This window comes from Canis lupus, chromosome 18 (assembly GCF_003254725.2).
Source record: "Canis lupus dingo isolate Sandy chromosome 18, ASM325472v2, whole genome shotgun sequence".
Lineage (NCBI taxonomy): Eukaryota > Metazoa > Chordata > Mammalia > Carnivora > Canidae > Canis > Canis lupus.
The window spans coordinates 49,980,484-49,995,277 of record NC_064260.1 but is presented as its reverse complement, the minus strand read 5'-3'; the positions used below and the strand labels follow the sequence as shown (position 1 = coordinate 49,995,277).

General features: G+C 58.1%; 1 protein-coding gene across 1 annotated transcript; it reads left to right on the top strand.

Annotated features, from left to right (window-relative positions):
* The first annotated feature begins 4,833 nt into the window (after nucleotides 1-4,833).
* On the top strand, nucleotides 4,834-13,757 carry CARNS1 (carnosine synthase 1). Its single transcript, XM_025446211.3, has 10 exons — nucleotides 4,834-4,970; nucleotides 5,356-5,374; nucleotides 6,719-6,992; nucleotides 7,811-7,900; nucleotides 8,150-8,637; nucleotides 8,862-9,036; nucleotides 9,129-9,214; nucleotides 9,969-10,200; nucleotides 10,295-10,569; nucleotides 11,611-13,757. Exons 2-10 carry the CDS (start codon nucleotides 5,372-5,374, stop codon nucleotides 12,835-12,837), a joined length of 2,850 nt encoding a protein of 949 aa, XP_025301996.1. The 5' UTR covers nucleotides 4,834-4,970; nucleotides 5,356-5,371; the 3' UTR covers nucleotides 12,838-13,757.
* The last annotated feature ends 1,037 nt before the right edge of the window (nucleotides 13,758-14,794 follow it).

Here is a 14,794-nt window from a genome sequence, read left to right as displayed (position 1 = left end):
CTCCTGGTCCAGCCCAAATTCCCACAGGATACACCGAGGCTGCCCATTGGCTGCTGAAAGCTGTTTACCAGCAACAGGAGCCAATGGTAAGCCACCTCGCCCAGCCTCTTGGGTCCAGGTAAGGCTCTGGCGTTGGTGGGAGGAAGGTTCCCCAGCTGGATGCTGGGCCCAGGGGTGGGGCTCTATCTCCTATTCTTCCCTTCCTCCTGGATTGGTTCAGGACCCACAAGGGTAGGGGGGACTCTAACCCCAGTCTGCTCCCCACCCATGGCCTTGGGCTGTTCCTCTAGAGTCAGCCAAGCGGGAACAAAAGCCTCTTGTGCCAGGACAAAAGGAGAAAGCCCCCACAGGCCCTTACCCACTCCCAGAGCCTCAGTACACCCCTGGGGATTCCCACCTTGGAAACTCTCTCCCACACTTGATAATTGCCCCCGTGGGTGCCCAGGGTGCCTGAGACATGAGCCATCACTAGGACAACAGGGCTGGCTCCCATGCAGCCTGGAATGGGTGCCTTGCCTCCCTGGGGGCCCTCCCCTGCAGGGTGGGGGATGGCCAGGCATGGCAGGACCCTGGAGTCCTGGGAGAAGGCATCTGGACTCCCACCTAGGTGGTGGAGTATACCCACAGCCTCACTAGGGAAAGGGGGAAGGGAGTGCTCAGCCCAAGAGCCCTGTAAGGGGCAGAGCCACTAGGGTGCAGGGCTCTGTAACAAGTGCACAACCCCTTAGCCTTGGGCATCAAATGCTGTCTCAGGAAGGTAGGATGGGGGGACCTACCCCTGGAGTCTGCTCATAAACTCCTTGCCCTCCAAGGGCTCAGCTCTTCTGTTCGGAGGGTGGGGAAGCAGGAAAGCAGCAGCCCCTGTCATGAGGCTGGGAGCTGGGCCATGGTGACAGTGGGTCCCCCTGGTTATAGACCCTAGGGGCAAATGGTCTCCAGCAGGACTTCTCCAGCTAGGGAGGAATCAATGCCTTTTCTGCTCAGGGAAGCATTTTCTGGGCTGGTGCCATTATCAAACATCTATGTGGGGAACCGGAGTAGGGTAGGATGTGGGGGTGTCAGACCAGAAGAGAGTTAGCTCCCCTCACGTAAACACTTTTCTGCACACACTGTCCTCACAAGATTATGCTAGCCGCTACAGCACTTGTGTGCTAGTTGGGAAAAGACACCTCTCCTCCAGGCACATGCAGCCCTATGTGGCAGAGGGGAAGTGACCACTCACCTGAGTGCCTTTGTGAAGTGAGCAACCTGCACAACCATCCTCAGTAAACCTGGCAGCCCCAGCTCCTGACAAACCTGCTTAGAAGGCAAACCTGCTCCGGAAAGCCAAGCCATGTATCTGACAGCACTCAGCCTGCAGGGACTGAAGCTGGAATGGCACCCAGAGATGTCCATTGGTCTGGGTCAGCCCAGGGGACAGCAGTGGGGACCAAGGAAAGAAGTGGAAGGACAGGGGCCCCTGGCTGGCTTAATTGGAAGAACATGGGACTTCTGATCTTGGGGTTGTGAGTTTGAGTCCCATGTTTGGTAAACAGATTACTTAAAAATAAATAAAAAAAATTTTAAAAGTGGAAAGGCAGATGGATCCCACCTCGGTTGTGGGGCCCATGGTCTCCATCTTGCACTGCCACTCACCCCAGAGCTTCCCCATCCCCACACTGTCCAGAAGCCAGACTCCGACTCCCTGCGAAGTCCCTGCATAGGAAATGTCCTCTCGCTCTCTGTGATTGATTTTTCTCCTACGGATAATGAGATAAGAGCTCCCCCCACCCACCCCACCCCCCGCCATGCGCAGCCCCAAGATCGTTTTATCAGTCACATTATTCTGAGGATGATTGTTCACTTGCTCTGGGCTACAGCCGGCACATGGTCCCTCCTCACCCCACCACTAGCTGGCTAGAGACAGAGCAGAACTGCTCTGCCAGACTGCTTGCCCCAAGCCCCAGACCCTGCCATTCCTTCCTGCAACCACAAGGCAAACGCCATGAGAGCTGGTGCCCGGCCAGGACCCTCCGGAACTGGGCACAGGACCACACTGCCCTCTGTGCACGTGTGTATAAACTCTGGCAGATGGAAGACCCCAGCTCCACCTCTCACCAGCAGTGTGACCTTGGGTGAGTCATATCACTTCTCCGAGGCTCACTTTGCTCATTGGTAAAAGGCAGAGAGAATCACAACTGCTACCTCCCAGGGTGAAGAGAGAGACAGCACATAAAGCCCTCCCGCACAGCCCCTGGGACAGAGCCAGGAAACGTTGACACACAGCAGGGGAGCTTATCTTCTCCAGAGGCCCCCTGCCTTGCCACACCTGGGCTGAAATTTGCATCATAATCCCCATTTGAGGATGAAAAAGCTGAGTCTGCAGTGGTGGCATGGCTTGTGTTAAAAACAAGAGGTTTAGGGATATCTGGGTGGCTCAGCGGTTGAGCATCTGCCTTCAGCTTCGGGAGTGATCCCGGGGATCGAGTCCCAACGTCGGGCTCATTGGGGTCCCTGTGAGGAGCCTGCTTCTCTCTCTGCCTGTGTCTCTGCCTCTCTCTCTGGGTCTCTCATGAATAAATAGATAAATAAATCTTAAGAAAAAAAAAAAAAAACAAGAGGTTTAAGATGGAATTGGTTATGTTAAGCCCCACATTGCCAAACCGAGACTCCGTTCTCAGAGAACTAGAACTTTTTTCTTTCTTTTTTTAAAGTAGGCTCCATGCCCAGTGAGGAACCCAATACAGGGCTCGATCCCATGACCCTGAGATTGAAACCCAACCTGAGATTAAGAGCCAGACTTTTGGGGTGCCTAGGTGGCTCAGTCAGTTGAACGCCTGACTCTTGATAATCAGCTCAGGTCCTGATCTCAGGGTCATGGGATCAAGCCCGGCATCCGGCTCCCCCTCAGCACAGTCTCCTAGAGATCACCACCCGCCCCCTCTGCCACCATGCTTGTACACACATGCGTGCGAGCTCTCTCTCAAATAAATAAATAAAATCTTAAAAAAAAAAAACCTAAAAAACAAAACAGAGTTGGACTGAGCCACCCAGGCGCCCCCAGAAATGCAATCTTAAACTAGGATCAGGAATCACCTATCAGCACTAGTTAGGTTGTCTGATAGATCTCTGCCATCCCCTAAAGGAAAGCAACCTTGCAAAATCCAACTCACTTTTTGCCCAGTACAACCTCCTTGTCCTTGCTCCCTTCTGCTTAGAAGTCTTTCATTCTGCACAGCTCCTCGCAGCTCCTTTCTTATTTGCTAGATAGGATGCTGTCCAATATATGAATTGTTGACTAAAGCCAATAAAATATTTAAAATTTACTCAGTTGCATTTCAGCTTTTAACTCTTGTTAGGTGCCAAAGCTCTTGTTTCTTGATAACATCCGTGCCTCATCCCTGCTCCCACCAGTGGGATTGCAGCGGAGCTCAGTCTACCCATACATCAGGAGAACGGACTTCTCAAGTGGCCACACCTAATTCCAGAGAGGGCACAGAGCAGCCAGCCCTGGGAAGCTGTGCGGGGAATGTGGACTGAGCTGGGCAGACTCTGGATGAATCATTACTCCCCTCTGAGTGCCTACAGTGGTAAACAGAAGTGGGTCCTCTGTATACCCAAAGCTGCTCCCGCAAGTGCCATGGGCCCCTCAGTTCTCTCCCCCAGCCCAGGAGGCTCTCAAGGACACCCAGGAAGTCTCTGGCTCTGAGACAGGCAGGGAGAAAGTGTGGGTTTGAGGCTGTAAGGTGGTGGAATTGTAACAACAGCCTACATGTGGTGGGTGCATGCAGGACCCTGTGCTTATCCTCCCCACAGCCCTGTGAGATGGAAACTAGCCTTATTTTAGGCAGGAGGAAAGTGAGATTCAGATCAGAAAGGGAAGGTGCCCAGGTCCTATGGCTGGAGGTAAGATGGACACCCACCTACTGTGACACTCGAGGAAAGGGTGTGAGTCTCTGAATTTGTGGCCGAGAGCCAGGTCTCTTGCAGTGTTTTTCTGTGGGTGCTGGAGTGAGCACACCTGAGTGGAAGGTTGTGTGTCTTGGGGAGACTGGGTGTAACTACTGGTATCCAGCAGACTCAAGTGTTGATGGGCAAGGGAGATCCCATACATACTCCCTTTCCTGGGCTCAGATCCACCAGAACTCCACAGCTTGGGCAACCCCTTCCTTCTTGGCCCCTTGCAGGGCAGAGGGTATCCCAGGAAACTGGGATTGCCCTTATGGGGTCTTCTTACCAATTGGTTCCCACTCTGGTGGTGGTGGGGGCCCAGGACTGGTGAGGCAGGAACCCCATGGGTGTCCAGGGACCCCTGCCCAACCTGGCCTTTCTGGGAGAGTCTGCCATAGGGCAGAGTGCTTGCCCATGGCTGAGACTGACTCCCGCAGGTTGGGTATTCTAGGGAGCTCAGGACTCCATCCAGGCGCAGGACTCCAGACTGTGTACCTCCACTGCTCTCCTGGCCACCCCACCCCCAAAGGCCAAGGACAGCCCTGCCATGGTCTCTGCCCTCGACAGCCCTGCCCCGCTCCCCTCCCCTCTCTCCCCTCCATCCCTCTTCCATTCTGGACTTGCTCTCACTCCGTCTCTGCCTCTCTGTCTCTCTTCCTCCTCTTCTCTGTGTCTCTCCGTGTTTCTCTTTCCCCGTCTGGGCTCTGTCTTTTCCTCACCACAGCCCAGCGTCGTGACCCTCTGCTCCCCGGAGCCTTCCTGCCCTCCTTCCCTGGACCCATCCTGGAGCCCCGGAGGCGGACTGGGCGGCCGCGCTGGACGGGAGCGACCCGGCAGCCGGAGGGGGGTTGCTGGCTGGGGCCCCGCGCCGCCCCCGCCCCGCACTGGGCATGCCCCGGTCGCTTCTATATAAAGCGGCGCCACCCGCGCCCCGCTGTGCCGCCGCCACCGCTGCCACCGCAGCCACCGCTGCCACCGCGCCGCCGTCGCTCTGCTCCACGCCTGCCCGCCTGCCCCACCGAGCCGCTGCCGCCCTCCAGGTACCCGGGCTCCTGCCCGCCCCCGGGGGAGAGCCAGGCAGGGGGGCTGCGGGAGTGGGGGCCGCAGGGATCCAGCGCGCCCCCGGCTGGAAGGGCGGGGTGCTGGGACCTGTCCAGCGCTGCCTAGCGCAAGCCGATGCCTGAGCTCTGGGCAGCGGGGTGCGCGGGGTCAGGACCCCTAGGGTCCCGGCAGAAATCCCACTGCCTCCTTGGAGTGGGGGTGGGGCAGTCTTGGACATCTGTCAGGGACAGGACACCTGCGCCCTGGGGGCCACCTCTCCACCCCAGAGTCTTAGGGGCTGGGGTGGAGAGGTGGGGTACAGGCCCAGCTGCCCTGACTTCCTCCTTTGTCTCTCTCCCTCTATCTCTGCCATCAATCTCTCAGCCACTCCACCTGTAAGATGGTGAGTCTTTTCTGCTCCTTCCCCCCAAAAAGCCCAAGCCCCTGGCCAGAGGGAGAGCCCAGAGGGCAGTGTTTGGCCCCCCAAAACCCCACCCTGGGGGCTCCCCTGTGCAGACAGCTCAGACCTGTGATCACCCGCACGCACTCGGTTGGCTCCCCGCTCACTGTACCATGGGACAGCTAGCTACTGTGTGCCAGACGCTTCATCTGTCCGTCGGCCCTGGAGAACAGCACTGTTGGTTGCCTTTGGCATTCATTCATTCTGCAACATTTATTGAGCTCCTACTATGCATCTGACACCATTCTAGGTTTGGGGACATAGCAGTGAATGTGCAGTCTGGGCTCTTGGGAAACATACCTTCTTCTTTTTGGAATACCTTCTAAGAGAAGGCACAAGGCTCCGAATTTGGAACTGCTTAGTCTGGATTCGAGCCCAGGTCTCAGGCGCAGACCTGTCCTCCTCGCCACAGCACACTGTCTCCCCAGGAATGAAGCCTAAGCCTCATCAGCATCCTGGGGTGGTGCCAGGCCCCCACAAGGCCCAAAGAAACCTCCTAACTTACCCAAGGTAGCCTAGCCTGTCCCCTGGAGGACAGGCTCACCTCTGCCCCACCTGTGTTTATAGTGAGTCTCTGAGCAGCCAGCCTCATGTGGACATCAGCCAGCCTCAGAGAGGGGCAGAGGTGTAAAATTTCATCCAAAGAAAGCATTTCCATGACTCAGAACATCTGAAAAAAGGGCACCAGCTCTTTCCCTACCAATACCCAGGACCGGGCCAAGCACATAGTAGGTCCTCAAGGCCTACTTGGCTGGCAGCAGAACAGATTCATCTACACATTTAGGTCTCAGCAGAGCTCCATGATGGTGGTAGATAGGTTACCAAGGCCAGAGAAATGAGCAGCTCAAGCGTGATTGCTTGGTTCATTCATTCATCTGTTCTCAATCAACATTTATTGAGCAGCTATGACATGCCAGACACTGTTTTAAGTGCCAGAGTTGCTTCCATGCACAAAACAGACCAAAACCCAAAACCTCTGGTCCTGGAAACCAAGCTAGGGCAGGCCTTGGCAAGGGATGAGGGAGAGTGGTCCAGCCAGCAGCATGTCACTTTCTACCCCCATCCCCTGGAGCATGGCACCTATGGTTTACAAAGCACCCCTACCTACATGTTCTTGGTGACTGGCCCTTTATCCCCTAATCCAACTCCATCCTCTCCTGGCTCCTAGGATAGCGTCTTCCCTGAACATAACCCAAGGTTAGGGATGTAGAGGGGCTTATACCCTTGGGTGATTTAATGTGCCCTTTGCCCACTCTGCCCAAGACCTACCGCTTCTGCCCATCTCAGCTCTCCCTGGATGCACTGGGTCCCGAGTGGGACTGCCCCCTGGGGTCCAAGGACCTGGAGGAAGAGGAGGGCCCATGGGGAGGAGGCTCTGGCCTGCCACCCCCAGGTTGCTTCCCTGGCACCTGGCGCCACGATGTAGGCCTGGACTGCAAAGGCTCCCTTGAGGGGGCGGAGGCCCGGGCCTGGACCGTCTACTACTACAGCCTCCTGCAGAGCTGTCTGCAGCAAGCTGGCCTTCCGGAGACCCAGGACCGCAGCCATGTGCCCCGTACAGGTGCCCAAGGGCTCCGTGGAGGAGGTGGGGCTCTCTGTAGGGGGAGGGAGGGAGACGCCCTCTGCCCATCCCGCCTCCCATCCCTGTCAAGGTCAGCCCCTTCCCCCAGGCTCTGGCTGGATCTGAAGCCAGGGAGGCAAGGCCAGTCAACTTCAGGCAGGCAAGCATTGTTTCAAAGGGCACCTGGCACCAGTAGTCAGAGATCAAGGCTTCCCTCCTGTCCCCAGGAGACCCAGCCATGGGATTTGTAAGCCATGTTCTTCGGAGCCTTAGCTTCTATAGAACTGTCTTGGGGGCTGCTGTGGAAGCAGCTAACAGTTGGGACCCAGAACTCCTCCCCTGCTTTATCTGTTTTATTCTATTTATTTATTTTTATATCTGTTTTATATATTAGGTGGCCACAAAGGTTTTGTGTAGACAGAGGGTTCACAGCTAGAATATATGAACATCACAGACTGGGAAAATGAGGCACAGGGACACCCCCCCCCTCCCCACTGCTGCACTGCACGGGGGCCACAGGTCACAGAGAAAGTTCAGTGTCAGAGCCCAGGCTAGAACCCAGGTCTCCAGTTAGCCAGGCTCTAGTATGTTCCAGGCTAGCTGCAGAGAGGAGGGAACCAGCCTCACGAGGCGGGATGGGCAAGCAGCTTTCCTTTCCCTTTCCAGCGTCTTCTCTGTCCTTTCTACCCTTGTCATCCCACATTGGGAAGGATCTGGGAGCCCCAGAGGGAGGGGCTATGTGGCAGAGAAGGGGAGGTAGAAAGATAGCAGGGGGAGCCCCTGTTGAGCTTGGCAATGTTCTCCCCACCCCACTGCAGGCTGCCCTGGTGCGGAGGTGACCTTATGCATTCTGGGCTCCCCCAGTACCTTTCTGTCTGTGCTGCTGGAGGGTGGGGTCCAGAGCCCGGGTGAGTATGTGCCCAGGTTCCCCCACCCGCTCCTACAGAAAGGGCAGCCCTGCCCTGGCCCGGCCACATCCCAAAATACCCACTGACCCTGGCAACTGCCTGCATTCCACTGGGCCAGCTGCCATGCTCTGAGTGGGGGTGGGTTCTGGGAGCAACTGCCCCCTACTACCAAGGGGCCTGGTCTGAAGGTGGAGGACATGGGGGCATTAAGCCTTCCCTGGCCAGCAACCCTCCTCCCTCTGCCCACAGGAAACATGCTCCTTTGCCTGTCCCCTGCTTGGCTGACAAAGGTGCCAGCACCTGGACAGCCGGGTGAGGCGATCCTGCTGGTCTCTAAGGCTGTGAGCTTCCATCCAGGGGGCCTGACATTCTTGGATGACTTTGTCCCCCCACGCCGAGCCACCTACTTCCTGGCGGGCCTGGGGCCGGGACCTGGCAGGGGTCGAGAGGCAGCTGAACTTGCCCGTGACCTGACCTGCCCCACAGGAGCCTCGGCTGAGCTGGCGAGGCTCTTGGAGGACAGGCTGCTGACAAGGCGACTGCTGGCTCAGCAGGGTAGTGTGGCTGTGCCAGCTACCCTGGCTTTCACCTATAAGCCACCAGCACTGCTGCGGGGAGGGGATGCCAGCCCAGGACTACGGCTGGTGGAGCTGAGCGGCAAAGAAGGCCAGGAGACGCTGGTGAAGGAGGAAGTTGGGGCCTTTCTGCACTCTGAGGCCCTGGGGGATGCCCTGCAGGTAACAGGCTCCTGCCTGCGAGGTCTTTGCGGATGCCAGCAGGATGGGACCCATGGATGGTTACCTAGTCCTGCTGGGAAGTTGTCCCCAACTTTGGGCCCTACTGCTGGAGTATCTCTCCGTGGCAATCCCCTCCCTTCTTACCTCAGTTTACACATTGGATCTTATGGTACCCCATGGGTACATGGGGTGGTAAGGAGGCTCCCTCCCCCTCTCTGTTGCAGGTGGCTGTGAAGCTCAGTGGCTGGCGCTGGCGGGGGCAGCAGGCACTGCGTCTGTACCCACGAGTAGAGCTGGGGACAGTGGTCGACACCGTGCTGGCGCTGCTAGAGAAACTGGAAGAGGAAGAGAGTGTCCTGGTGGAGGCTGTGTGCCCACCTGCCCGGCTGCCCTTCCCAGGTGAGAGCCACCAGGGCCAGCCAGGAGCGAGGAGCTTGGCTCAGCCTCCTGACTGCCCTCTGCTGGGCTCAGGCCTCACTGTTCTTCCCCAGGCAGTCCCCCACCTGGCCCCGGGCTGGCTGTGCGGATCTGTGCTGTGGTATGTCGCACACAGGGTGACAAGCCCCTGCTGAGCAAGGTGAGCGTGGCTTGGGTTCAGCTCCTCACCCTGCTGCCATACCCCAGCCCTGAGCTGCTGAGGGTCTCAGGGCAGACAGAAGACATAATATTTGGGGAAAATCTTGGTCCCCTACGAGGACTCCTGGGTCTGACGCTTGGTTTCCCTCCCTCTCCATCCTTCCTGCCTCAGGAGCTCTGCCTGGTACTCCACACTGGGTACCAGGGCCCAGGGCTGAATCCTCTTTCCAGGGAGCTCTTGCCCACAGAAGAGGCTGACCCAGGGTCCCTGAACTTCCAGTGTCTGGAGTCCTTTAGGAGGGGCCTCCAAGCTGGGGAATCCAAGGCAGCTTGAGGACCCTCCTGGGAACACAGCTCTGAGCCAACCTGAGAGAGAGTCTCTCAAACCTGCCCTCATGGAGGTCTAGGGTGGGCCACACCAGGGTGGCAGAGCCCCCCCGCAGGAGCTAGAAGCAAGCATGCTTGGAGCCTTCAGGGAGCAGAGACCCCAGCTGGGCCTGGAAGCCTGCATAGAATCCCCTCAGGGTCTAAAGGACCAGGTGGGCAGTGGCAGGGGAAGTGGTTTGTGCCGTGTAAGTCATTGTGCAGTGTAAGTCACAGTGGAGGACTGAGCTGCTTGAATGTCCCCCGGGAGGTCCGACCTGGATCTCGGCACTAGGGTAGGTGTGCAGGGGCGGGGGTGGTGGTGTTGGGGGGGGGTGTTAGTCCAGGGAAGGCTCCTCCTGGGCCAACACCCTCAGCCAGATCCTGCTCAGGTGGTGTGCAGCGTGGGCCGTGAGGACCGGCCTCTGCGGCACCAGAGCGCCTTGCCACAGACGCTGGAGGTGGCACTGGCCTGGTGCGGCCTGGGTGAGACAGCGCAGGTGGCGGTCGTGCGGCAGCGCGTCAAGGCGGCGGCCGAGGCCGCGCTGGCCGCCGTGCTGGCCCTGGAGGCCGGCCTGAGCTCTGAGCAGCGCGGCGGGCGCCGGGCCCGCACCGACTTCCTCGGTGAGCGTGGACGACCCGGGCCGGGCCGGGGGGCAGTGGGGCGGAGGGAGGCCGGGGGGCAGCCGCGCTGAGCCCGCGCCCCCCGCCGGCCCAGGCGTGGACTTCGCGCTGACGGTGGCAGGCCGCACGCTGACCCCCGTGGCCCTGGAGCTGAACGGCTGCCTGTGTCTGGAGGCGTGCGGCGCGCTCGAGGGGCTGTGGGCCGCGCGGTCGGCTGCGGCGGAGGAGGCGGCGGCCGCGCCGCTGGTGGAGACCATGCTGCGGAGCTCGGCGCGCTACCTCATGGAGGGCAAGCAGCTGCTGCTAATCGGCGCGGGCGGCGTCAGCAAGAAGTTCGTGTGGGAGGCAGCGCGAGACTACGGGCTCAAGGTGGGCGGGGCGGGGCGCGGGGCGGGGCGCGGGCGGGGCGCGGGGCGGGGCGCGGGCGGGCGCGGGGCGGGCGCGGGCGGGGCGCGGGCGGGGCGCGGGGCGCGGGGCGGGCCGAGCCCGAAGTCCCCGCCTGAGTGTTGGAGGGCTTGGGGCGGGGCCAGCACCGCTGGGGGCGGAGCCTGCGCTGGGCGTGCCCGCTGAGGGCTCTGGAGTCCCGGAGGAGGGGTGGGGCCGCCGCCCAGCCCATGTCAGAACTGTGAGCTCTTTTTTGGCTCTCTGCCGGAATTCCATCCCAGCCAGGTGAAATAAGCCCACCGGGAAGGCCCTAATCTACCACAGTGACCTCCTCTCCCCTCTTCCACAGTACAGCTCCCTCTTGGGAATCCTCCCCTCCAGCCATTCCTATGCCTCTTCACTCTGTTTTGCACATTGTGTTCTCCACTTGGAACTGGGACTCCTCATGCTGCCAAAGTGTAATAGGGCTGACTGCTGCCCTCTCCTGTCTCTTCAGGAGCAGCCTCTGCCCTGGGTACCAGCTGCTTGGTGTCAGTGTTCACCCAGCGGCCAGTGAGATTTGGGGCACAGAGCCCCACTAGATTGCTCTGTGGGCACCTCCAGGGTCAGAACTCCTAGGTGTATGACGACCAAGAGCATGATGCCCAAAGACACGAGACCAACTGTGCCAAACCCCATCCCTGGTAGTTTCCCTACAACCTCTGGTTAGAGTAAGAATGAGCCCACCAGCCCTTCCAACCCAGATCACACTCTCCCTCTGCCGCTGTCTTTCCTCTGGCTGAGACTTACTCAGCTCCCAGCCTAAGCATTGCCCCTTGAGGCTGCCTTCCCTCCCCTCCAGGCTGGGTTAGGTGTGTCCGCTCTGTACCCTCCATTTAGTCAATCATCAACAAATATGTTTTGAACACCTAGAACTGGTAGATCTGTCTCTCCTGAGGGCCAAAACCATGTTCTAGGCCCCATCCAATCTCCCCAGCATCCAGCACAGGCTGACCTGGGTATGTTGTCCTCTGGTGGTTTCTGCAGTTGCACCTGGTGGAGTCAGACCCCAACCACTTTGCATCCCAGCTGGTGCACACTTTCATCCACTTTGATGTGACGGAGCACCGGAGGGATGAAGAGAATGCACGGTTGCTGGCAGAACTGGTGCGGGCACGTGGCCTGCAGCTAGATGGCTGCTTCTCCTACTGGGATGACTGCCTAGTGCTCACGGCCTTGCTCTGCCAGGAGCTGGGTCTGCCCTGCAGCCCACCAGCTGCCATGCGCTTGGCCAAGCAGAAGAGTTGCACCCAGCTGCACCTGTTGCGCTGCCATGGCCCACCCTGGCCTGCGCCCTCCCTCCACGCTGTGCCCTGTTGCCCACTGGAGAGTGAAGCTGATGTGGAGAAGGCCGTCCATCAGGTGCCCCTGCCAGGTGTCATGAAGCTGGAATTTGGGGCAGGTGCAGTGGGTGTGCGGCTGGTGGAGGATGCACCACAGTGCCACGAACATTTTTCCCGGATCTCTCGTGACCTGCAGGGTGAAGCTGACCACCCTGGCATTGGGCTGGGCTGGGGCAATGCCATGCTGCTGATGGAGTTTGTTGAGGGCACCGAGCATGATGTGGACCTGGTGTTGTTTGGTGGGCGACTGTTGGCTGCCTTCGTCTCCGACAATGGCCCCACAAGGCTGCCTGGCTTCACTGAGACGGCAGCCTGCATGCCCACGGGGCTGGCAGCAGAGCAGGAGGCACAGCTGGTGCAGGCAGCCTTCCGCTGTTGCCTGGGCTGTGGGCTGCTGGATGGGGTCTTCAATGTGGAGCTCAAGCTGACTGCGGCGGGGCCGAAACTCATTGAGATCAATCCCCGCATGGGTGGCTTCTACCTGAGAGACTGGATCCTGGAGCTCTATGGTGTGGACCTACTGCTGGCTGCAGCTATGGTGGCCTGCGGCCTGCGGCCTGCCTTGCCTATGCGCCCACGTGCCCGTGGCCACCTGGTGGGTGTCATGTGCCTATTGTCCCAGCACCTGCAGGTGCTGAGTTCTACCGCCAGCCGTGAGAGCCTGCAGGCTCTTCATGACCAGGGCCTAGTGCGCTTCAATTTGCTGGAGGAGGTCCTGGTGCCAGGTGAATATGAGGAGCCCTACTGCAGTGTGGCCTGCACTGGGTCCAGCCTGGCTGAGGCTCGTCTCCGCCTGCTGGGCCTCTGCCAGGGTCTGGGTATTGATGGGCCCCACTACCCTGTTGCCTACTTCCTGTCCCACTTCAAATAGTGCCTCTTTTCTTGTAGCCCTGCCCCAACCTTGGCCTGGCTCACTCCAAGGCCTCAGGTCTGTTCCAGAGTGGCAGGGCCATTTGACATTAAGGCCTCCTGGGCTTGAGGGCCACTAAAGAAAGCATCTGGGGGGCCACTGGCCTCTCTTGATCTCTATCCAGCCCAAAGATCCCAGTCCTGCCCCCAAGACTCTAGCCATGGAGAAGCAACAACAGCTGCACACATGCATACACCTCCGGGTTGGTGGGAGTGGGCCCAGACTTAGCTCATCTTTGTCATCCTTCCAGGTCTGTCTCTCTTCCTGCAGCCTACAGGAGGAGAGATGCTGGGTGGCCCCTGGCCTTGGCCAAATCCCACAAAAGCCTGAGACTAAACACCCTGTCCTCTTACCCTCACCCCTCATTTAGCAAATTCTGGTATATTTCTAAAGCCCGCTGACAGCTTTTGGCAGTGCCCTGCCTGCCTTACTTGGCCTGAGCAGTAGAAGCAGGTAACCTGGGGTCAGCAGGAACCATTTCCTCTCCAGGCAGACACTATTACCCCAGTCTGCAGATGAGGAAACAGGCTCAGAGAGGAACAACCCCTGCCTCGGGGTCATACCACAGTAGCTGGACGGTCAAGGGACAAGACACAAGGTCCAGGTTTCCATTTTTACTAAGTCTTAAGTGCCCACTCACCTTCTAAACCCCACTCACCTCCCTGCCCTCATTCATATGTGGCCTTCAGATGAGTGAAGCACACACCTCCATCAAGCTTTGGTGCTTTGACCTCTGGCATAACTAACTAGCCTTGGCAGAGGAGAGTCTACACTCCCTAGTTCAGGGGAGACTGCTTCAGTAACTGCCTCTGTGCAGCACAAGAGCTGTGGCTAGCTCCACAAGCATGCCTCTCCAAATAAAGGCTTATGAACTAATTAAAGGTCTGGCATCTGGTTCTTGTGACTTAGACAACACCTTTCAGGCTCAGCTAGATGGGAGTTGGGGAAGGGAAGAGGGAGAGGTGGTTAGGAGATACCTATAGCATCTGGAGCTAAGAATAAAATGCCATACTGACCAGGCCTCTGTGTTGACTGTGAGCAGAGGCCTGCCATGGTCACCCACAACGGGACCTGAACCTCAGGGTCTCTGGAGGGTGGGATTACAACAGAGGGCCACATCCAACCAAATAACTCTCCTCCAGCCTGAAGACTCCTGAGTTCTGCCCATCTGTGTTCATTTTTAGCCTCCCCATCCAACTAGAATGCACATTTGGACAGCCTCCAACGTCAGATCTCATCCAAGACCTAGTGTGGCCCAAACTCACCCCTATAGAGCCCCATTCAACAAGAATCCATGCCCAAATCGAGAGTCACAGAATAGGTTTGGTGTATTCATTCATTCATTCATTCATTACTTTAATGAAGTTTTATTAAGTGTCTATTCTGTACCAAGCAGCAAAATTATTGAATGTACTTAAATTGGCAATGGAGCAAACTCCAGCACAAACCCGTATTTATGGGTGGATCAATGAGACCCAACACCTTTCTGGCAAGAACCAGGTAAAAAAGTCCAGCCGTGACCTGAGCGTGGAGCAATCACCCGGTAAATGCTCTGACTTGGGGAATCCTTGAAACAGGTGTCACGTTAGGGAGACTGTGATGCAGCCGCCTCTCTTTCACGGGCGAACAGAGAGATGCGACCTGCCTTTTGCCACCCAGCCAGCACCCAACCACCCAGCCAGCACACGGCTTGAACAAGGATGCGAATTAAATTTGCACCCATACCTGGGCAGCCCTGGTGACTCAGTGGTTTAGTGCCGCCTTCAGCCTTGGGTGTGATCCTGGGGACCCGGGTTCGAGTACCATGTCGGGCTCCCTGGATAGAGCCTGCTTCCCCCTCTGCCCGTGTCTCTGCCCCCCACCCCGTCTGTCATGAATAAATAAATAAATAAATAAATAAATAAATAAATAAATAAAT

Bases quoted from the DNA above. Each gene is read 5' to 3' on its own strand.
- CARNS1 (XM_025446211.3), top strand. The intron at 7,901-8,149 runs GTGAGTATGTGC...CTCTGCCCACAG, and splicing joins GGGTGGGGTCCAGAGCCCGG to GAAACATGCTCCTTTGCCTG. The intron at 8,638-8,861 runs GTAACAGGCTCC...TCTCTGTTGCAG, and splicing joins CCCTGGGGGATGCCCTGCAG to GTGGCTGTGAAGCTCAGTGG.